Source organism: Octopus bimaculoides, chromosome 6 (genome assembly GCF_001194135.2).
Source record: "Octopus bimaculoides isolate UCB-OBI-ISO-001 chromosome 6, ASM119413v2, whole genome shotgun sequence".
Lineage (NCBI taxonomy): Eukaryota > Metazoa > Mollusca > Cephalopoda > Octopoda > Octopodidae > Octopus > Octopus bimaculoides.
In genome coordinates, this window is record NC_068986.1 from 41,866,574 (window position 1) to 41,892,071 (window position 25,498).

At 35.4% G+C, this 25,498-nt stretch overlaps 1 protein-coding gene across 1 annotated transcript in view; it reads left to right on the top strand.

Annotated features, from left to right (window-relative positions):
* LOC106871143 (uncharacterized) overlaps positions 1-25,492 on the top strand; it is a 157,201-nt gene extending 131,709 nt beyond the window's left edge. The window contains exons 4-9 of the mRNA XM_014917453.2: positions 8,102-8,258; positions 14,266-14,419; positions 16,024-16,139; positions 18,259-18,342; positions 21,900-22,550; positions 25,172-25,492. Coding sequence (XP_014772939.1) covers positions 8,102-8,258; positions 14,266-14,419; positions 16,024-16,139; positions 18,259-18,342; positions 21,900-22,550; positions 25,172-25,237 — 1,228 coding nt within the window. The 3' untranslated portion in view covers positions 25,238-25,492. The remainder of the gene's footprint in view (positions 1-8,101; positions 8,259-14,265; positions 14,420-16,023; positions 16,140-18,258; positions 18,343-21,899; positions 22,551-25,171) is intronic.
* Positions 25,493-25,498: the final 6 nt, after the last annotated feature.

Genomic DNA, 25,498 nt, shown 5'->3' on the forward strand with positions numbered 1-25,498 from the left:
AAATATATAAGCAAAGGTATTTCAGCTATGACCGGCCTTTAAGTTTAATACTTATTCTACTGAAGCACTAAGTAACATGGACATGAACAGACCAACATTAGTTGTCAAGTGCTGGTGATCAGAACACCAACATAAAGATCTACACATTCTAAAGCATACACACACACATATAGGCCACAGGCTTCTATGCAGTTTCCTTCTAATTCACTCAGAAGGTATTAGTCAGTCTGGGGCTATAGTAGAAGACACTTTCCCAAGGTGCCACACAGTGGGACTGAACCAAAAACCAAGTGGTTTGCAAGCAAGCTTCTTAACCAGACAAACAACCATGCCTACACCTTGGAAATTGATTAAAAATATCTTGATATTATTGATATTATTGATTGAGTAATTATCAAATTCATTACCATGCTTAATATACCCACTTAATATAACCCAATTTCCAGTTATATTTCAATCGTCAAATGAAATATACTTACCCTCCTTTCGAGGAGAGCAAAAACCTCAAAAATCCTTAGTCTCATGAACAGTTGATGGTCTGTGTTGATAAAAATCACATTTGCCAATCACTTCACACAGTGCACAAACTTAATTAGTTTTGTTTATTTTCATTGTATAAAGAAAGGGGACCTATTTTTATAAACACCCATCTATATTTTAAAAAAAGGTTTATACATATTTGTGCTTTTTTTTTGTTTTTTTTTCTTCCTTCATTGTTTGTGTTACTTTTACAGTTGTGTATAAAATTTTTTTTGATGGGTTACTGGAAATTGTTGATAATCTCCAGTTTTGTGAGTGTTTTAAAGCTCTAATAGTATTCCTCACTGTATCGCCTTATTGTTTGCTCTTTTTTCTTTTCTTGCTTTTGTTTTGACAATCATGGGTCATGTCAAAAAATGGTACCATGTACTTAGGTTTTAAACAATTGTATCTTAATCTAAAATTCATTCCTCTTTCTTTCTCTCACTCATACAATCAATGCACTTATGCACATGAAAATGCATGTGTGCAACTGTATTTACATATATCCACAAAATATGCAACTTAGTGACACTCACATGCATACAAAATATTCAACTGAATCCCATATTCACAATATGTACTCTCTCTCTTTTCCCTTCACTCTCTCTCCCTTTATCTTTCTCCTTCTCTATCTCTCCCTCTACTCACTCACACTCTGTCTCACTTGTTTATTCATTTTCCAAGTTTCTCTTGAGACTGTAAATAAAACAACAAAACACAAAAACATTTTCCAGTTCACCACCTTTATTTCATGAAGGGAAAATGCAGTTTTTTTTTTTTGCTCTTTCCCTTCAAAACGATTGAAAGCAAAAACTAACGCTGACACTAATAGCAGCTATAATAATAATAATAATAATAATAATGGTTAATATAAACAATTATACCACTGTCATTTATAGAATGGTGAAGCACACACACTCTCTCCCTTCTCCACCTCTTCCCTTCTCCACCTCTTCCCTTCTCTCTCACTCTCTCATTCCCTCTCTCTCTCTCTCACACACACGCACACACAAGTTTCATTGTTTCATTTCTACAGGAATTTAGAAAGTTTTATTAGAGACACATAAAAGACAATGTTTCGCAAAAGAGCTAAATATAACAGTTCCATTTTTGGAATCTTTGTATATTTGTGTATCTCTCTCTCTCTCTCTCTCTCTCTCTCTCTCTCTCTGGTCATTTGATTAAACAGACAAGTTTTATAATGGCTTTTTTTTTTTTTAAATTAGTTAAATGTTTTTGCTGTTGATATTTCACTATCACCCTTTGCTTGATAAATTCCACTTGTTGAAAAGATTGTGTCAAATATTTTGATATTTGACAAATGTTAAATAAGCAAGTATTTGCAATTAGGTGAAAACGATAAATTTATTGAAATTGTTTTTATGGTTTAGAAAAATTATGATTTTGGAAAAATTATGATTTTGAAAAAATTATAGATCATTTAACAGAAAGGTGCTGGTGTGGCTGTTGTGGTAAGAAGTTTGCTTCCCAGCCACATGATTCCAGGTTCTGTTCCATTGCATGGAACCTTGGGCCATGCAATGGAACAGAACCTGCTATAGCTTTGGGCTGACCAAAGCCTTGTAAGTGGATTTGGTAGTTGGAAACTGAAAGAAACCCATGTCTCGAACCATTGCTTGACAACTGGTGTTGGTGTGTTTACATCTCCATCACTTAGCAGTTTGGCTAAAGAAACTAATGTAGGAGTGGCTGTGTGGTAAGTAGCTTGCTTACCAACAACATGATTCCAGGTTCAGTCCCACTGTGTGGCACCTTGGGCAAGTGTCTTCTACTATAGCCTTGGGCCGACCAAAGCCTTGTGAGTGGATTTGATAGACGGAAACTGAAAGAAGCCCATCATATATATGTATATATGTTTGTATGTGTGTGTATATGTTTGCGTGTCTGTGTTTGTCCCCCCCAACATCGCTTGACAACCGATGCTGGTGTGTTTACATCCCCATAACTTAGCAGTTCGGCAAAAGAGACCGATAGAATAAGTACGAGGCTTCCAAAGAATAAGTCCTGGTGTCGATTTGCTCGACTAAAGGTGGTGCTCCAGCATGGCCACAGTCAAATGACTGAAACAAGTAAAAGAGTAAAAGAGAATAAGTACCAGACTTAAAAGAAAATAAGTACTGGGGCTGATTAGTTCGACTAAAATTCTTCAAGGTGGTGCCCTAGCATGTCCTCAGGCTAATGAATGAAACAAGAAAGAAAAAAAGTAGGTGCATGCATGACTGCATAGTTGAGAAGTTTGTTTTGCAAAAGTGTTGCTTTGGGTTCAGTCCCATTGTGTAGTAATTTGGGCAAGTGTCTTCTATGCCCTCCGGGTAACCAAACCCTTGAATGAATGTGGTTGATGGAAATTGCATAGAAATCTCTCATATAGACACAGGTGTGGTTGTATGGTTAAGAAGCTTTCTTCCCAACAGTATAGTCTTGGGTTCAGCCCTACTGCATGATATCTTTTGCAAGTGTCTTCTACTATAGTCATGGGCTGACCAAAGCCCTTGTGAGTGGATTTGGTTGACAGAACCTGAAAGAAGCTGTTATATGTATATGTACTATCATCATCATCGTCATTTAATGTCTGTCGTTCACGCTGGCATGGGTTAGATGGTTTGACAGGAGCTGGCAAGTTGGAGAGCTGCACCAGGCTCCATTGTCTGTTTTGGCATGGTTTCTGTGGCTGGATGCCTTTCCTAACACCAACATTTTTACAGAGTGAACTGATCCCATTGGAAGACCCTTCACCTGGGAGAGGAAGTGGAATTGCAGGAAATGGCTTTGTGCTAGGTGAGAGGTTAGTGTATAATAGAGAGACAGGTGGATGTATGTTTGTGTATATGTTTGTGTGTCCTTATCTAGACAGTACATGATGGTTGTAAATGAACATCATTGTCACACAGTCGAGGTTGTTTTTTTTTTATCTAGTCTTTCATGAAAAACGTCTAGCTATGGGAGAATTTTACCTTGGTTAGAAACAAATGAGTGTTGATGACAGGAAAGGAATCCAACCATAAAAAAATCTGCTTCTGGCCTGAGCTAAACAAGCAAGGAAAAGTGGATGTTAAATGATATATAAATAGGTATGAACCATAGTGTTTATCGTGTTTGGGTCATGATCATAAGATTGGGGGTTTGACTGTACTAAAGGAGATCAAAGGGCTGTCTATATGTGCTCAAATGTACCTATGTATATTAAACAATTTGCTAAGGCATAGCACATGTTATCTAGTCATACTTGCTTGTGTGTGATGGCTATGATTTATATATAAATATATATATATACATACACCTAAGTGGGTGCTGAAAAGTTCCTGGCTTTGGATAAAAGAAAATACAGGAGAATCAGTTAATTATGATTCTATTTAACATATTCATCTCAGTCACACTTATTACAGTGGTCCATCAGTTTTTCTAAACCCTGTAAAAGAACTTGGAAGGCTGGGCCTCCAATCAGGCCTTTTGTAACACACTTAAAACCAGGAGCTTTATGACCCCCCCCTTGTATGTTTGTGTGTTTGTATGTAGGTGTATAAATTGTGTGGATGTTTGCTTACTGATGTAGATATGTGTGTTGAGTTTTGTTTCTTCACTCCTCCAAAAGTAAAAACTCAGCCATTGGTGAAGTAAGTACAGATTGAAACAATACTGGAGTGGTTGACGTTGATATGATCAATCTAAAACTCTTGGTGACAGTGTTCTAGTATGGCCTCAGTGAAATGGCTGAACCCAGTAAAACGAACAAAAAGTGTCATCAATGCTGTCTGCACCATCACTATCATTGCCGTCATCACCATCATTACAAACACTTATTGAGGTCCACTTTTTTCTATGGCATTATCATGTGTTTGTGACATTGCTGTGACTGCGTATGTATTTCTGCTTGCTAACCCTAATCTGTTTTGTCTAAACTGTCAATCACAGCTGACATTCTCAAATTCCAATCTCTCTGCTTTCCACCACACCTGCCCCTTTAAGATTTCTCTTCTTTCTGTTCATCTTACGCTACACACATTTATTTTTACCAAGCAGGTATTGTTATGCAATGTGCATTGAATGTTCATACAAGAGCACTCAACTTTCTCTCTCCTTTACACACACACACACACATACGTGCACACTTATTTTTGTTTCAGTGATTAGAGTGTGGCCATGCTGGGGTACTGCCTTGAATGAATTTTTAGTTAAATGAATTGTTTTTTTTATTTTTAAGCCTAGTACTAATTTTATCATTCTCTTTTGTTGAATCATTAAATTATGGGGATGTAAACATGCCAACACTGGTTGTCAAGCAGTGGCAGGAGACAAACAGATACACACACATACCCACACACATGACAGGCTTCTTTCAGTTTTTGTCTACCAAATCCACTCACACTCTGGTTAGCTAGAGTCTATAGTAGAAGTCACTTGCCCAAGGTGCTGTGCAGTGGGACTGAACCTGAAACCATGTGGTTGGGAAGCATGCTTTTTATCACACAGCCATTCCTGCCCCTATATATGTATATATTCCACTCAGTGCTTTTGGTATCCAAATATTCCTTCAATCCATTTGTGCTCAGTAATTCTCATATCCCACTGGCACATTTAGCAAACCATATGTTCACCTGCTTCCCCTCCATCTTCTCTGCTCAGTGTAAGATACTTAGTCTTCATCAGTTGTTCATATTTCACTCTCATGCACAAAATGAAAAAGCAAGTCAGTTAAAAATAAGTATATATAGTAAGTATAAGGACCAGTGTGGCAGTATGATGGAATAATTAGCTTTGCTGTCTTCCATGACATCAAGTAGACCAGTAACTTGTAAATGGATTTTGGTACATGAAAGTAGTGCATAAGCCTGTTGTTTGTGTGTGTGTCTGTGGGTAGGCATGTATGTATCTATGCTTGTCTGTGTGTGTGTGTGTGTGTGTGTGTATATAAGGATTAAAAAATAGCTATGGTGAGATGCAATCTGAAAGTGTGCAAGGTTATGGTACTACCAGTGCTTCTTTTCTAGTGTAGTAAATATGGGTGGATTAGTTAGCTTGGAAGAAACCACTCTATTTCACATTTGTGAACCTAGAAAAAGCATTTGATAGTTTTACTCTCTATACTCATGTACTCATTAATAAAGCTATGAATTTATAATGCTAGTAGTTGTCCATCAAGGCTAGTTTTGCAGTCCTCTTTGTTTATTATAGTTCTCCAGCTTATAACAGAAGAGTTTAAGACTGATTGTGGAAACACTTGTAGACTGATGACCTAGCTCTCATCTATTGAAAATTTTCAGATGAAATTTCAGACTGACAAGCAAAACCTACAATTAAGAAGCTTTAAAGTTTTGTTCACACATCATCTTGTGGTGTGTCTGGTCACATCAGTGATGCTATCTGAGGCACTGGGTGTTTCTTTCAACAATTGGACACTCCCACCAAGTGATAGAACTGGAGTTGTTTAAATCTCAACTTGTGCTTAGGCAGCACTAATTCTTCCATGACTTAGCTTCTCTGATCCATACTACATGAGCTCTTTTAATGCCAACCCACCTGAGATGACTCCTAATTCTATAATACAAATTTCATGTTTGATTAAAACCTTCCACCAAAATTTAGTTTATGTTCCAAACACCTGTTTAATGGCGACAAAGTTATTTTATTAGATTCTTCATTATTTTCAAAAGTAATTGAACCAAAGGCAGTCTATTACAATGGAAATTTTGTAACAAAAGAGTTAAAGCAACTCTTGCTACCTTTAAGGCTAACTTTTGACTATTAACCTCTGTAATATTCAGAATATTGCTAATTCTGATAAGAGACTAGTCTGTATCGTACCTCTGTTAGATCACACCTGGCTTGCTGTCACCATTTTTCTAATGTTTTTGGCACACTTCCATCAGATATATATCCCTCAGTATTTTTTCTCCTCTTTCACTTGACATCCTCAATATGGTCTTCTCAGCAAGTTGAGAGTTCTAGTATAATTACCTGCTTGGAAGTTTCTAAGATCAGCATCAAGTTTGATTTAATGGTGTGAAGGCAATGATTTCCAGAAGCTTTTGTTTCTTCACCAGGTCTTCAGCTTCCTGTTTTGTGCCATTGGTGACAGGTTTGAGAATTTGATTGTGGTGGCTGATGTCAGTCTTTCTTCAACATGAAAGTGATAGGCTTTAATGGGTGAAGATGCTTACCGTTGTTAAATACATTTACAGATAGTATTTGTTATGGGTTTCAGGACCTGGCTATGGTGACAGAAGTGATTTTCACCCAAGGCTTTGGGAAAACTGCTAATGATGTTCTGTAGGATGCACGCGTGCACACACACACACACACACACACACACACATTTGTGTGCACCCACACATGTATATATACATACATACGCACATACAAATTATATATGGGTTTGGCCGTGTGGAAAGAAGCATGCTTCCCAACCACATGGTACTGGGTTCAGTCCCACTGTGCAGTACCTTGGGCAGATGCCTTCTATAGCCTTGGGCTGATCAGAGCCTTGTTAGTAGATTTGGTTGACAGAAACTGAAGGAAGCCTGTCAAATATGTGTGTGTGTATGTGCGTCTGTGTATATATATATATATATATGTGTGTGTGTGTGTGTTTGTCCCCCACAACTGCTTGACAACTGGTGTTGGTGAATTTACATCCCCATAACTTATTAATTCAGAAAAAGAAGCTGATGGAATAATTACTAAGCTTAAAAAAAAAATTCCTTGGGTCAATCTGTTTGACCATCCCAGCATGGCCACAGTCAAATGAATGAAACAAGTTGAAGATAAAAAAAATGGTATATATGTTCGCACACACACACGTGTAGCTGAAAGGATTCGATTGTACTCAGTTTCAGTTTCGTAGCTGTTAGTTTGAAGCTCTTTCCTCTCATTTTAATATAATTTGAAATATATGAAACCCATCAAGAAAATTTAAACATTTGATAATTTATTAGTCTCAGATTACCAACCATAAGAAAAGAAATTTAGAGATTTTCAGTTAAAATATATTAACCTTTAGCATACTACATTTTCTCTAGAACAGTTTCTCATGCCACTGCCTTGTTACTGCTACAGGGGAAATAATTTATACAGTGACAAGATGCACCTACAGTGTGCTAAAGGTTAAAGACTGGTGTCATGTGAACCCTTGGACATGTGTTTTCAATATACCTCAAGGCAACAAATACTACTGAGAGTGAATTTGGTTGATGGAAATTATGTAGAAGCATGTCATGTGGTGTATGTCTTTGTGCCTGTGTTTTTCCCCTCATGCCCAAATTTGACAACCAGTGTTGGTTCGTTTATGTGTCTGTAACTTAGTGGTTCAGCAAAAGAGACCAATGGAATAAGTACTAGACTAAATAATAAGTGCTAGGATCGATCTGTTTGATTAAAACCCTTCAAGGTGGTACTCCAGCATGACCACAGTCCAATGACGGAAACAGCTAAGAGATATAAGATTTGTGTGTTGAATACTGTAATTTATTGCTTCTTGGTAACTCACAGGAAATAAATGCGCACACACACACACACACACATATTTAACCTTGCATAAATTGTTATTTGTCTTTATTTCCAGATTCTGGTTTGTTCTGAAAGGGAATGTCTTGTATTGCTATCCAAAACATGAAAATCAATCTACATCGATGGATTGCATTGATTTGAATGGAAGTCATATTGTTACTACCAGTGAACCTTTGCCTGGCAAACAGTTCATGTTCCAAATAACTACAAAGGTAACACTTTACTACTACTACTACTGTAAAAGTGCTTGGCTTAGTGGTTTGGGTGTTGTAAAATTCTGATTTTGATTCCTGGATCAAGTGATACATCATGTTTTTGAACAAAACACTTCATTTCATGTTGCTCAAGTTCACTCAGCTATAAAAAAAAGTCCCACAACCAACTGGCATCCTATCCAGGGGTGAAATATATATATACTACAGAATCTGGAAACTGAACTTTTGAGCTCAGAAAGGACCTTTGATCCTTTATAACTACCACTACTACTACACCTTTCTCTCTTTTCCTCTCTGGCTCCTAATATGCTATAAGGATGTGAAACTGGTTGATTTTTGCTGTTTGCTCTCATAAGTCTTTGCCATTCAGCAATAATTAATTTTACAGCTGGATGCTCCTTCTTCTGCTTACCATTCAACCATGAAGTGGAAATGGAACCTCTCCTTTTTTATTGTTTTTTTTTAAAACTTTTTTATAGCTAACTGGGGTAAGCAAAATTATCTGCATTCCTCAAAAGCATTGCACTGTTAAGTTTGAACTTCTGTCTGGTCAATACTTTGGTACCTTTTCTTTACTGCCTTTCTTTTCTGTTTGTTTAAAGTATTATCTATTTGTAATTGGAGAAGTGAAATTGATGGGTAGATGAATGAGATATTGAATGACAAAGCTTTTGTTTTAAGCTCATTATTACAAGAAAAATTTTGTTTTCTCTCGGTAGGACATTCAATTTGATATACCTTAGTTTACTTAATGGTGTGGATGAGTTATGTATCAAAGCTTTCTGAGAAAGAAATCATCTCTTATTCAAGAGTAACTTTGTGTCTCAATCCCTTAATACTTCTGATGAAATGGTAAAAAATAAAAACAACTTAAAACAGTAAGTCTCTGGTTCTCTAGATTCTTGCCATTCCTGAAAGAATTTTTATTTTGTAATTAATGTATTTATTAGAATTTTTGTCTTTTCCCTGATTCCCTATGCTAATGACTCATTAAAGGCACCTGTGTCAGGGACATGTTATAGGCACCTAGTACACTGTGAAGTGGTTAGCATTAAGAAGGGCATCCAGCTGTAGAAACCAAGCCAAAATCTGACCGGAGCCTGGTGCAGGTCTCTGGCTTACGAGTCTCCAGCCAAACCATCTAACCCATGCCAGCTTGGAAAATGGACATTAAATGATGATGATGATGATGATATTTCATATACTTGCTGCTTCAGTAATGATGCTTGGAGGTTTTCATTTTATGCCCTTGGATGAAATGATTTTCTTTTCACTTACAGATTGCTGTAGCCATCATTGTAATGTTTATTTTAACATTCACATTTTTCTATGCTAGCAGGAGTATATGAGACTTAAATCTTAAGCATGCCATCAACATACCAGCTGTATCTGCCCTGGCCTCTCAGACCTACCCTGCATTGACATTGTAGGGTAGGTGTGAGAGAAATAAATAATCACATCATTGAAATCTTGAAGATACAAGATAGTCTATGATTAATTCAAAGTGCTGTAAATAAATAAGTATTACATTTGACTGAGTATTCAGAAGGCTAAAGGTTTAAAGCAATTTTGCCATGGTTGGATGCTCTTCCTGTTACCATCTCGTTTCCAAGTGTGGTTTTATTTCATCTAGTTTTTTGAATGACAAACTATTCAATAACCAAGCATGTTTTTTGTAACCGATGTAAATGAAGAGACTGTTTTATATAGTGACATTGCTAACACAGTGCTCAGACAGTCGAATATGTTTTTGTGGCAGATATGAACATCATCATCAATATGGTAACACCACTTACACAGCTTGCAAACAATACCATGACACAAGTGCATGCACACACACACACACGGACAGGCTGCTTACAGCTTCCAGCTTTGGAAATACTATTTATTTGTAACCAGGATTGCAAACAACCAGTATTTGTAAATACATGAAACAAAGAATTTACTTTGTAATTTTGCATGTACTACTCAGTACTGAAGCCTAGTTTTCCCTTTTTCTTTTAGAAAAGAATCCTAGCTTTCTAATCATAACATTGACACTGTTTACTTTATCATTATTGAACTGGAGTTTGCAATATAAATTAAAATGAAATTTAGTTCACTTTAACTCTTTAGCTTTCATTTTCTCTGTCAAATGTAATGCCTATTTATTCACATTGATTTGAGAGTTCAGCTTAAAGAGTTCAGTGATGTGATTGTTTATTTTTTAGAATGACATTGTAGGGTAGGTGTGAGAGATCAGCTTTGTCTGGTTTGATCATAAAACTGGTAGAATAAAGGGTTAAAATAGAAAATCTATAACATAAATCCATGGGCAGTCATGGGTGGTTTGGTATCAAAATGGTTAAAAGTTCTTTTTGTCTTTGTTACATTAAATACATGCATGTTAATACTCAGAAAGTATCCTTTGCTGAAAATAAAACCTGGCTGGCCATGGTAAACAACCTGATCAAATGCACTGAAGCATGGAGATGACTTAGTTAACTGACAAAATTTCAAATTCAAAAGTAATTGATACTGATATGCATAAAATGAAAACTGAGAACCCCTCACACAAATTTTTCACTGAGGTAAACAAACAGATAAGTATACAATCGACAATTATATGTATAGAAATATATGATACAAAACTTAATTTGTACTTTTCATGGAGTTAGTCACACAATTAAAAAATATACATTTAGTTCCTTTGAAAAATGAAATTATATTTCAAATAGTTGAATGACAAGTATATCTTTCTAATGGCTAAACCAAAAGTATTTACGTGTGAGTAGGTAAAAATCACGCAAATAATACGAGAAGGTTTATGAGGCAAAGAGGAAACACACATAAAAAAATCACAAATAAAAACAACAAAAAAATGCTATGCAGAATTACACAAGTGAAAGCATGTGCCTGAATTGTAAAGTATGTGTGTGTGTGTGGTGAGACATGAAAATATGACAGACAAAAATGTGAACAAAGCTTAATAAGCTAAAGCAAGTAACAGGAGAATCTGACATTATGGGTGATACCTCATATGAAAGGGAAGAAAACTTGTACATTATGAAACCAAGCTTAGTTTCATAATGTACAGGTGTAGTACAATACAGACATTTTATCTACCTGCCTGTCTATCTGACTATCTGACTGTCTGTCTGTCTACTTAGAGAGCAATTAAAGAAGCTAAGTTTCCATATGTGTTGAATAATAACAAATCTATAGTTTTATGATCATGTGAATCTTTAACTAAATTTGTTATCAAGCAAAATTTGAAATGCTTTATATCAAATGGTTTGTTATAACACTACATGGCTCTCTTATCTCCATTGCCTCCAACTCCTCTTCTCCATCTTTCTCTGTTCTGGGAGTGATCCCGCACCTAATCTCTTTATTATTAAGTTTTCATGTTTATAATTGTTAGATTAAAAAAAAAAAATATCCAAGTTGTTTTGAATATTTTTATGGTATTCTCAGATGTTAGTGCCTTAGGTGATAGCCTAGTCTACATGATGTACAGTACCACTCCTGATTTTATTCTATTAAATTACTATAATATAATACACTTATATTCTATTAAACTATGTTATACAGTACTATATTTCTATACAATTAAACTATACTATTATATAGGCACATGGCTCCGTGGTTTGGGTATTGGATTTACAATCGTGCGGTTGTGAATTTTATTCCTGGACTGGGTTGTATGTTGTGTTCTTGAGCAAGACACTTTATTTTCGTGTTGCTCTGGTTTTCTCAGCTTCAAAAATGTTACTGGTGCCATGCTGTATCGGTCTTTGCCTTTCCCTTGAACAACATTGGTGGTATGGAAAGGGGAGACTGGTATGCTTGGGTGACTGCAGGTCTTCCACAAACAATCTTGCTAGTACTTCTGCCTCAGAAGGGAGCTTTCTAAGTGCTATCCCATGGTTATTCATGACCGAAGGGAATTTTTACCTTTTTCTTATATAGTACTCACATATATTATTAAACTGTACTATACTCCACTGCATATGTATACTATTAAACCATGCTATTTCTCACCTTTAATCTGTAACTCTCCCACACTTCTAAAACATTAAACTCCACTTTATAATTTTTATTTTTTCTAAATTATATATTTCACTTAAAAACTAAATAGCTTTTTAAATCATCTGAAGCATGTGATACTCAATATATTACCTATCTTCAAAACTGCTGATCTATGAAAAACTAGTACTATAAGATTACTTGAAAACCAGCTGAGAGAGAGTGGGAGGGAGGCTTGATGGTCTGTATCTTGCTGCATTTTGTCCATTACCAAGCTACTTAATTGTCAATGGTTAAGTCTACTTAGCTCTAAGTGGGTTCTATGTACTGCAAAAAATTGTTTGAATAAATTCTAGATGTATCCTTGATTAATTAAATATATCTCCCCACCTTCTTTCTCAATACAGAATGGATTACTTGAGGAAAAGTTTGCAGAAACATATGCTTAGAGGACTTTCTGATTTTAGTTAATATGAAGGATAAGAGAAAACTGTGGATAGTGCACATGTTTTTTTAGATCCTCTGAGAGTTAGAGGTTGATAACTAAACAAAGTTATTGTTGTTAATGATTAGGTTAGTGACTGGGGAAAATATGAGCAGAAAGAAGCAATTACAAAGCAAAATGACATAGCAGAGAGGGTATCAAGTTGAAATACAGTGAGAAGGGTTATAGGAAGAGGGGGAGAAAAGAAATGGAAAGCTGAGTGCATTGGCTACTATGCAATTTTACATATGTATAGGTGAAGAGAATAATGGTTTCTTAATAGGGTTTATGTTAATAAGCACATGGCTCAGTGGTTAGATTGTTGGGTTCACAATCATGAGGTAGGGAGTTCAATTCCCAGACCAGACTGTGTTGTGTTCTTGAGTAAGACACTTTATTTCACATTGCTCCAGTTCACTCAGCTGTAGAAATGGGTTGCGACGTCACTGGTGCCAAGCTGTATCAGCCTTTGCCTTTCTCTTGGATAACATTGTTGGCATAGAGAGGGAAGGCTGATATGCATGGACAACTGACAGTCTTCCTTAAACAACCTTACCCAGACTTGTGCCTCGGAGTGGAACTTTCTAGGTACAATCCCATGGTCATTCATGACCAAAGGGGGTTTTTACCCAATACTATGACTTAAAACAGGGGTTCTCAATTATTTTTTTATCTATGAGCCCCTTCGACTGCTATGGTGAATTCCCATAGCCATTCGGTGTTTAAAAACTAGTCTTATAGATATTTCTTTCAAAATTCTTATTTTGTTTGTCACATGTTCATTTGTGTAGGTTTATGATAACACTCAATGATAGAATTTGTTACAGCAGCTGGAAACATATTAAACTATGTAAATCATTAGAGAAAGGAACCTAGCTGTTTCTTGCATTAAATACATCCAAATAAAAGATGTTTTCATGGACTCTTAAAATACTATTGTGGATTCTTAATTTACTATTTTGCTTGTGTGGATCCTCAAAAATCTTATATTGACCCCAGTTGAAAACCACCGACTTAGAAGGTGGAATAAAGGCAATGATATAAATAATAGAAAGCTGTGTTTGAATTATGCTTGGAATAAAAACAACTCATGGCAGCAGCAACAACTGTGATATTCATAAATACTCGCTTGTACTTACACATCTATATATAACTGTAAAAAAAAATTATCAATTTACACTTTCTAAGTAACTTGATTGACATTTAAACCATTTATCATATTTCCCTTAAAATACACAGCCTTTGATTCGCTTAATTTAAAAAATGATGAACTTAGTAAAATAATTTTGTCATTATCTGGTTTGGGGCACATAAAATGGAATTTTGATCATAAGTTTTAATGTAAATCAATTTAAAAGTGAACACTCGAGTAGGTTGGTATTGAAAGGGTTAGAATGTTCAAAGTACATTAGGCTAATTACTAATTCTTGAGTTTTGCATTTGTGGTTGAACTGATGGCCATGATAAACTTGTGTTGTTTAAGAAATCTGTAAATATTCTTTATTTTCACAGAATGGTAGCTGTTCAGAATATTGTGCCAGTACTGAAGGTTCTCTAACCAATTGGATGAACCATTTACTCACTGCAACAGAGAGTTGCAGCACTTCTAGTCCTTCTATAGGTTCAGAGGGTTTCTTCAGTTCTAGGGAAGACTTAACTGCCTATGGTAAGTTTATTTTGAAACTTTTACACTTACTTTCATTTTTGATCACCACCTACATTAATTTTTGACCTAAGCTTTTTCTGAACAAGGCACATATCTCTTTTTGCACCTCAGCTATCTTAGTTATGAATCAATACCATTCTTATTTTGTAGCTGTCTGCTCATTTGGAAGAGCACACATGTGTACTTATCTAAATGATCTGAATTACAGAGTTACTCTGCCCAAGCTAGATTCATTACTAACCCCCCCCCCCAATGTTTTTGAGAAAGAAATATATAACTTTTCTTTGAAATGTGTTGCATATTTGTGCAGGGGAGTTCTTCATCTCTTCATTCATATTGTGTCCATACACCCCAGGCCTCACTCTGACTATCATGCTGAATCTATCTTCCTTAGAATATTTTCATGCACTCGTTGACTTGCAACTGTTTGAAAGGAACATTAACTGCATCAATCTCTCTGCTCTTGTAGGAACTGTGAAGGCCATAGGTACAGAGCCACCCTTTTAACCAATATAGACATAATAATAATTCTTTCTACTGTTGGCACAAGGCCTGAAATTTTGTAGGGATGGGGTTAGTCAATTTCATTGACTCCAGTGTTCAACTGGTAATTATTTCATCAACTCTGAAAGGATGAAAGGCAAAGTCGATCTTAGGGGAATTTGAACTCAGAACATAATGAATGAAATGCTGATAAGCATTTTATATGGCATTCTGTTGATTCTGCCACCTTGCTGTCTTAATAAATAATAATAATAATAATAATAATAATAATAATGGTTTAAAATTTGGTGGGAAGGTGCTTAATTGATTACATCTACCTCAGTGTTCAACTGGTACTTATTCCATCAAGTCAACAAAGATGAAAGACATAGTTAACCTCAGAATGAATAAGCAAAAGAAATGCTGTTAAACATTTCATCCAATATGTTAATGATTCTGTTAGCCTGCTACTGCCTTCTTAATAATAATAATAATAATAATAATAATAATAATAATGCCCTGATGCAATACTAGGCAGTGGCTCTCGTGGCTTCTGATCTTAACTGATTGGAAGTGTTATCATGTACATTGTTTTGTCTTGGTTTAAAAGATGGCCAACAACAAATATTCTGCTCAATACCACAAATTTGCTTGTCAGTTGTTTGACCTTAACCAGTTGAGAATGTCCCTTGGTGGCTGACGATATGTGCATCTCTGATCACAAGCAGAAGTAGTGGGTGAGCACCATAGCCATGTGTTGAGAGGAGTTCTTTGGGGTCTGAATGATTCAACTCTGGAAAACGTGGTTGTTTTGTTCAACATCATTAATCCTTATTCAGGGTTCTTTTGAGTGAGATGGGCTACTCAACCCGAAGAAAGTCCTAACCGGGCTCCACCTCCTTTCTAACACCAACCAGCTTATGTATTAAATTCATCACTAAAATAGTAGAGCACCTATATAAAAGTATCTTTTGGTATTTAGTTACATTCTTTTATGATCTTTCTTTCTTCTAGGGATTGATAAAGTATGTAACTGACTACACATCTCTTCTTCAAATTTGTCATTTCATGCAAATTTCAAAAAGATATTATGTTCAGTTTGTTGTTTTGTTATATTTTAGATCCAGCTCAGACATGTGAAGAATTCAAAGACAAAACAAAATTTTTGAAGCAACAACTTCTTTCCAATATGGTTCAACAAATAAATGACATCAAACACAGACAAGAATTAAGACAAGTAAATATGGCACTATATAATGTTTCTTCCATTCTGAATTTTTGCAATTAAGTTTGCAAATGCATCACAAAAAGACAAGATTTCACCTTTTTATACCTTTATCTAGACATGTTAGCATGAGATAATCCATTCTTCTCCAAAATCCCCTTCCTTCTCTTTTATGACTGATATTAATCTTTTTGAGTTATGCAGCCTCTTGGAAACTGGAGTGAAATGTCTTGCCTGATAAGTTATGTCAGCAGTAATGTATGGGTTCATAACTTGAGAACTAGTGCCTCTTTCTGAATTTCCTGGTTCTTGGTTTAGACTACTGTAATGTTTGACTATCTCATTTCTGTTACAATAAAGTACTAGTTATATAGTAAGGCTGTGTGATAAAGAAGTTTGCTTTTGGACCATATAATTCTGGGTTCCATCACACTGCACAGCAACTTGAGCAAGTGTCTCTTACTATAGTTTCTTGTAGATCAATACCTTGTGAGTGGAATTTGGTAGATAGAAGCTAATACACAAGCACAAATGCATGTTAATAATATATGTGCACACAGGTGCAAGCATGGCTGTGTGATAAGAAGCTTGCTTCCTAACTATGTGGGTCTGGGTTCAGTTCCACTGCATGAGACCTTGGACAAGTGTCTTATACTATATGTAGCCTTGGGCTGACCAAATAACAGTTGCTACCCAAGGACAAAAACTGTATTACACAGTATAATCTAAATCTTTTGAAATTACACTTTGTAATTGGGTACTATCTTGTAATGATATCGGTAAATTGGAAAAGATGGACAAATTTGTTCCACTCCAAACATGATGTATTATTTGACAGTCTGCTCTTTTCTTCTTGAGTGAAATAGTGAAATGAAAGGCATGTGTTTTTGAAAAGAATAATCATTTGTGATGAAAAATAGGTCCTTTAGGACAAGAAGAAGATCTTAGAAGATATTGAATAAATGGCGAGATACTTAAGAGTTGTCTGAATAGTCATACAAAAGTGTTAATGGATTGTTTGGCATTGGTGCCCTTGGTGGTTGAGTTTTCAAAATTCTTCCAAATTTTCTGATATTTTTACTAGAAATTAGTCTCATTGAACACTCACCATAATTAAATGACACTCAATCAGCCTTAAAATGTGCAGAACATGAAAAGCTAAAGAATGTTTGACCTTAAGAATAACACTTGACAAAAATCTGGTGAAACATTTCAAAAATCTCAGTAGCAGATTTCTTGAGATTCTTTGAAAATTTGATGTTTGTTATGGTAGATGAAATATGAACGTTTTCCATTAATGCTTACCTTTATAAGGTAAATTATGCAAGTTAACATCAGTTCATATATGCTATTTAAAAATATGTGATGATAATAAAAGAAAAACACATTAGACAAAAATTTTGTCTAAGTATGCTTGAAGACTAGTGCTTGGGTGTACAAGATATTGCAGGCATATCATTTTTATCTTAACCAGAATTAGTCAAAGTTTTAATATTTTTGTCAAAGTTTGTTATTATAGGATTGATTTGATAATTTTTCATTACATGTAGAAGTTACATCAATTTTAGGGGCTATCATTTTCATTACTATTGATCGGTGGTACATAAAAGCACCCACTACACTCTCGGAGTGGTTGGTGTTAGGAAGGGCATCCAGCTGTAGAAACTCTGCCAAATCAGATTGGAGCCTCACCTGGTTCACCAGTCAAATTTTCCAACCCATGCTAGCATGGAAAGCGGACGTTAAACGATGATGTTGATGATACATTGAAAAGGAAAACAGTGTCTTCCTGTATTGTGATCTGTATTTTTTACTGCAATTCTCCCATTTCTATCTTCATCAATTTTAGCAGATGCTATCACAATACTTCTAACAGATGATAACTTTAACCTCACCTTTTTTTTGACCCAGGGTGGGGAATGGGTATCTAATTTTATACCTGCACTTATTTTGATTTTTTTGAACCTCAATTTTAATTTCTCCTAGATTTTGAAATAATTACTCTTATTGTTTCTCACTACTTGTCGAAAAAAAAAAAAAATCCTTTTCAAATTCAAGTTATTTATTGGAAGGCTTATTACGAATTTTGTGGAAAGAGTGCTTTAAAATATATTCAATTTTTATACTACAGGGTGCAGAATCAGAAAACGAATGTGATAAACAGAGCATGTGTATGACACGTTTAGTACAGAGAAGAATGTCAGCTCAACTTACGGTACGTAACTCTTGTTTGGTTGTTGTCACAATAAAGGTTACAATTTCACAAGTATTTACATGTCAATATAGTTGCTATCTTTCCAAAGTTGGGTAATTAATACTGATTCTAGCTTACAACAACAACAGTGGTAAGTAGCTTGCTTACCAACCACATGGTTCCGGGTTCAGTCCCACTGCGTGGCACCTTGGGCAAGTGTCTTCTACTGTAGCCTCTGGTCGACCAAAGCCTTGTGAGTGGATTTGGTAGACGGAAACTGAAAGGAGCCCGTCGTGTGTATATATATATATATATATATATATATGTATGTGTGTGTGTTTGTGTGTCTGTGTTTGTCCCCCCACTATCGCTTGACAACCGATGCTGGTGTGTTTACGTCCCCGTAATTTAGCGGTTCGGCAAAAAGAGACCGATAGAATAAGTACTAGGCTTCCTCGATTTTCTCGACTAAAGGCGGTGCCCCAGTATGGCCGTAGACAAATGACTGAAACGAGTAAAAGAGAGTATAATAATAATAATAATAATAATAATAATAATAATGATGATGATAATAATTAATTCGTTTTATTGGCCACAAGGGCTAATATCAATTAAAAACATGTAAGGACAAAGACAGGACGAAGGTTACAAAAGGTTTTGTACGAAAAGGCAGGAAAGTGTATTATTGTTAATGCAAGGGATGTAACTCTTGAATATAGAAAAGTTGTGTCTGGTGCAAGGGAGATAACTTTTAAATGTAGGCAATTAAGGAAATAATACACTGTGGTAATGAATTCGTTACTTATAAACAAATAGGTACAGTGTATGACATTTTGTGTCCAACCTTCCGCTCCCTGTGTAAAAGAAAAAAAATTTTAAATTACTAAATCAGCTGCTTAATCTAGGGAAAAACATCGTATCTTTGTTCGTATGACACAGCTTTACATTTCGATTCAAAGAGCCTTTATATCACTTTAATGGTAAAAGACTGCATTAAGAAAGTGACTGTTTTGCATCCGAGCAACATGATCATAATAGTCTGTGACGCTTGGATAGCACTGATTTTACATCGAGACAGGAATTCTGTTGCGTGTGCGTGCGAAAAAAACATATGCGATTATAGTGTGGCAATATCAGTCGTGCCCCCTTATCAACACTGGTCCTATTGGTTGGAAGTGCGTGCTTGTGTGTGTGGTTGCGGACGAATAAGCTCCGCAGAATAATTCAATCTTCAAATAATTTTGTTGTGATATGAATGAGCAAGACAATTTTGAACGTCTATTCAAAGAAAGCTTAATTGCCTACATTAAAAAGTTATCTCCCTTGCACCACACACAACCTTTCTATATTCAAGAGTTACCTCCCTTGCATTAAATACAATTTTTGGATGTCGTGCTGCTACTGTTTATACCTCGCTCAGAGATTTATTATTGCTTGTTTCCACTTTTTCGAGACCAGTGACGAAAAGTATATATATATATATATATATTTGCATTGAGAACCACTTCCCATCGCCAACCGGTGGTTGTCACACGCTGATGACGAGTCAATATCCAGAAACTCAGGTCCGTGTGTATCACATCAGGCTGGAAATGGTAAGATGACTTCCCTTTGCAAATACCGATAGAGCACAGAAGGTGTGTCAATAGCCAGCTAGAGGAGATGTCTTCAAGGGGTTACAAGCTACAGTAGCATCAACCCTTAAGGATTAGCCACATTTAGGTGGCAAATATACTTCACGAGTGAGTAATTATTTTAGATTTAATGCAGCGAATATTAAAAAGCCGATCAGAAATAATTATATGCGTAGAGAAAAAAAAAAAAAAAAATTCGTTTGTTTCAACAAATGCCGGAGACAACGGATGACCAAGATATACATGTGCTTTTAATGTCCAATGCCATCTACATTAGAACCTTGACTTTTAATTCATAGTTAGAGTTTTTACTTAATGATATTTTTGTTTCAATAAAGCCTATGAAATATGTACCGCTTATTCACCAGACTTTCAAACGACTCCTCGCCATATTCTGTACCATTTCAAATTATGCGTACTTGCAGTTACCTCCCATATATTTCTAGTATCTTACTACCAACTACGGATTAACTTCGGTAAAGCATGTCTTAAATGCCAGGCAAAAATGCTTAATGGCATTTCGTCCGTCTCCACTTTCTGAGTTAAAAATTCCTCTGAGGTCAAATTTGCCTGTCATCCTTTCAAGGCAGATAAGATAAGTACCAGTTGAGTACTAAGGTCGATGTAATTGACTTACCTACTGCTCCGAAATTTGTGGTTTTGTGCAAAATTTGAAATCACTATATAAGATACAAAGAGTAGAGGCGCGTGGCTTAGTGGTTAGGGTGTCAGCACCATGGTCGTAAGATTGTGGTTTCGATTCCTGGACCGGGCGACGCGTTGTGTTCTTGAGCAAAACACTTCATTTCACGTTGCTCCAGTTCACTCAGCTGGCAAAAATGAGTAACACTGTGATGGACTGGCATCCCGTCCAGCTGGGGAACACATACACCATTGAAACCGGGAAACCGGGCCCATGAGCCTGGCTAGGCTTTAAAAGGGCGCATTTATTTTTATTTATTTTATATAAGATATAATTCCCATGACAGTCATAGTTCAAATTATTCAAGATTTTCGAATTAAATTGAAAATTTCATTCTATTTTTCTCTAATGATTTTTCACTATCCTCAGTTATTTCTACAGCTGATAGTGTCTCAACAAACATACCTTAACCTCTATTGGTTTCAAAGTTTAGCCCAAGGACAGCAGTTTAGCGGGAGGGAGTAAGTCGATTATATTGATCCCAGTGTTCAACTGCTACTTATTTTATTGAACCTGAAAGGATGAAAAGCAAAGTTGATCTTGGTGGAATTTGATACTTAGAATGAGTGAAATGCTGCTAGGCATTTTGCCCAGTGCCCTAATGATTTTGCCACCCTGCCATCTTAAATGCAACCAGTATTGACATTTGTATAGAAGTTTTTAATTAAGATCCATCTGTCACAGAGCAGAAGTACGCAAGAAGACCTGTCTACTACAGCAGAATTGATATCGGTGCTGGTGCCATGTTAAAAAGCACCCAGTACACTCTATGTAGTGGTTGGCATTAGGAAGGGCATCCAGCCATAGAAATCATGCCAGAACAGACAATGGAGCCTGTCATACCATCCAACCCATGCCAGCATGGAAAATGTACATTAAATGATAATGATAATGTGTGTGTGTGTGTGTGTTTGTGTGTGTGTGTGTGTTTGTGTGTATGTATTTGTATGTGCGTGTATGTATTTGTGTGTGTGTGTGTGTGTGTGTGTGTGTGTGTGTGTGTGTATGTATGTGGATCTCGGAGTAGCTAAAGCTGTACATAATAGCATGTAAATATTTGATTGAAAAGCCCTTTTGGATACAAAATGTTAAAGGATATCTATGAGCAGCTATTATCTATAGCTTTATGTGCTTCAAGATCCACTGTTCCAAAAAACGAATTACTTCATGTTTATTTGAAAGTTTATAAAATTGTTATGAAATAGTTCAAGTATTTATTGTTTATATAATTATTTTTGCAGTTACAATCAATTCAGAAACAGATCAACAGTCACAGCAAGAAATCTCTATTTGGTTTTGGAGGTGGAAACAAAAAGAAAGGAAACGTAAACCAAAAACATCATTTGGCTAACCAAGTTGAAGAACTGAATAATGAACTTGAACAAATAGATCGCTCTCTTCACCAGCACTGTACTGACCATCCAGAAATGGCTATACAGTCCAATGCTCATCTTCTCTCACCGGACTCACAAACTAAGCAAAGCAGTGGTATTAAACATATCAGTAGCATTTCAAAATCTTTCCATATTAGCTCAAAATCTCGTCTTGGATTGATGCGTCCAGTGAAATTGCGGAACAATCGTTTGACAAAAGAGAATCGCTTCAGCACACCACCAGTCTTATTAAATTCTTGGGGTACAGAATCACCTAATGTTAATTCAAATTTAAATCAGACTTCGCCTAATTCCTCAGAGAACATGTTTCTGAAATCTTTAGACTTGGCAGATAATGCTACAAAAACATTGTCACATTGTAGTCAATCTGACCCTAAACGAAACAGCCATCACTCATATACAACAGACCAAATGGAACATTTAAATAACCTAAAAACAAATTCTTCTCATAAGAAGTCCAATTTAAAGATAAGTTCTGATGCATTGTCAGAAATTGAGGTAATTTATATATTCTTTCTTTTCTTCTTTCCTTGTAAATTTTTTTGTGGGGTTTATATTTCAGAAGTTTTATTTCTCTGCATTTTGAAGTATTCTATATAGGATTAATAAAAAAAGTACAATAAGAGGTGTAACATAGTATCTAAATATGTTGAAATGAAATACGCATATCCGCTTCTTGGAGGTGGGGTATGGTTGGAATTTATATCTCCGTCACACATTATTGTATTCAGATAAAAATTAAGTCGGGCTAAATTGAAAATACGCAATTTTACATTTCAAAATATAACCTTGAGCTGGTGTCCTATTTTTTTTAAATGTCTGTCTTTATTTTATTCTTTTGCTGGACTGTGACTTTGTTAGTGCACTGCTTCAAAGTTTGTTTTTCTTTAGTCATATCAACCCAGTACCTATTTTTCAGTTTAGTATTTATGTAGCTGATTTAATTTTATTGAATAACTGTCTTTCACTTTCTTGATAGATCAGAGATATTTTAGTTAGTGGTGTTGCGGCGGACAGACTGGTGGGTGGTGAGAAAACTAGGAAAGCACTAGATTAACTATATCATAGTGTTTCATTACAACCCTTTATTCTTCTAGTATAAATCCTGTGGATGTTGGATATTTTATTTTTGCGGGATCAAATATGGATCAGAGAAATACTGAGGTTGATTTAATAGTTTTCATCCTTTTCCCAACATGTGTGGCCAAGTTTTCATTATTAAAGTTCATTACAGAGCAGTGGACAAAATGTTTGTTTGGCAGCATTTCTTATGGCTCCTTACATTGAGTTCAAATCCTGCCAAGGTCAACTTTACTTTTCATCCTTCTGAAGTTGATAAAATATGTACCAATTGAGCCCTGGTGTTGATAAAATCAACTAACACCCACCCATAAAATTACAGGCGTTGTGCTAAAATTTGATTGACTTATTTTAACAGCTTATTATTTTAACACCACCAGTTCCAGCTTTGTCTTTCTAAGATGTCTGCAGCACTTTTTACATTCTGCTTGTATGCTACAATGGTTTTATTTTGTTGTGGCATTCATTTTGTTGTTTCTGGTGTTACCTTAGTATCCCATCTGATTGATGTGTAGAATAGGTTCAAAGTGGGTAGTGCTGTTATTTTGTTGGATAGTCTTTGTGTTTGATATTTACAATGTGGTTTGTGTTATACCTGTGTGTATGTGTGCTTTAGTTGGTATGGTGTATGTTGAGTACATTATCCATGACTTGCCATTATATAATTGGCTGTTAACTGTTGGGTATAGTCTGTGTGAAGTGTTAGTCATATGTAAAAAGTGCTATAATGTCTATTATATAAAATTATTGGGTGATGTCTATGCAAAAAATGAGTTGTGAAGTTGGCCTGGTGAATCATCATAATCATTGTTTAACATCTGCTTTCCATGCTAGCATGGGTGGGATGGTTTCACAAGAGCTGGCTAGGCAGAAGCCTGCACCAGACTTCTGTGACTGTTTTGGTAGGATTCTTACAGCTGGATGCTCTTCCTAACACCAACCATTTAGCAAAGCGAATCAGAATATAAATTTGCAGGCTCTGGAGTTACACTTTTGTTTGTATTCTTCTTTATCATATTTTGTGGTCCAATTCTTAATGATATGCTTTTTACTGCCATCCTGTTAATTTCTGTTTTGATAATTTCTTCATTATCATTTAGTTGGAAGGGATCAAGATACCTATCAGTATAGAGGTATTTATTCCTGTCTTTGATATCTAAAGCAGGAATGTCAAACTACAGAGTATTTATGGGCTGCATTGCTCACATACTTGTTGCCACAAGGTCCACATATTTTTAAACACACATTTACAACAAATATTTCAGTCATATCAATTCTTTATTATTAAGTAAAGATTTTTTAAAACCTTTTATTTGCTCATTAGTAATACTATTTTTGTTAATTAAATTATTATTTTTATGATTAAAATTTTTTTTTGGCTCCCCATTTTTAAACTTTAAGCAATCCAATTGCTGTCAAATTTAATGCTTATTTATTTGCACAGTCTTGAATTAATCATGCATTATCTTACAGCTTTGAGATTTTGATGATGTAATTGTGTATTTTTAGAATAACATTGTAGAGTAGGAATGACAAACTGTATCTAATCTATTTAAATGCTAATGGCTTAGACATTTAGCTATGCTACATGCGGGTCACATTTGTGTTTGAAAAAGCTGCATGCAGCGTGCAAGTCACATGTTTGATATACCTGATCTAGAGTATTTAATTTATTTCTCAGTCAGTTTGTTCAAAACTATCATAGCTAGATCATTGTTGTATACCCTGTTTGGCAAACGTTTCATGTTTAAGTGTTGGCATGGGATCCATCAGACACTGCTATTATTGTCAGTATTATTATTATTATCAGTTCTTCTACTACTACTACTACTACATAACTGTATCCAGGGTGTTTAGGGTATGCTTTTACATCACATTCCAGAAAATAATATCTGTTTGGGTCCTCCTGAGTCTTAAGCTAACTGCAGTTAGACTTCAAATGAATATTATTTTTTCTGATGGAATATAAGTTGTATCACAATCTTTGGATACTAATTCATTAATTAATGCAATTTAAATGCCTATTTATTTATTTTCAGGCATTTGAAGAACTTTCCAAAAAATATTTCACCAAGCAGACGATGCCACCAAGTTCCAATGCTTGACTTGATTGTCCTTCCCATTAAAAAAAAAATGACATTGGTGCGAGTCGAGTTCCAAAGAATCAAAGAAGATAATTTGTAAAGATTTCTTGGAAGATTCTTTTATAATTCAATTACCTGACTTCCAAATCAAACAGATTTCTATTCTGATGTAATTATGTTAAAATCTGAACATCTTACATAGGAGAAAATGAAAACCTTCCTAATTCTGATTCTGTAAAATTTGATTAGGAGTATATATATATATATATATAATTTTATTCT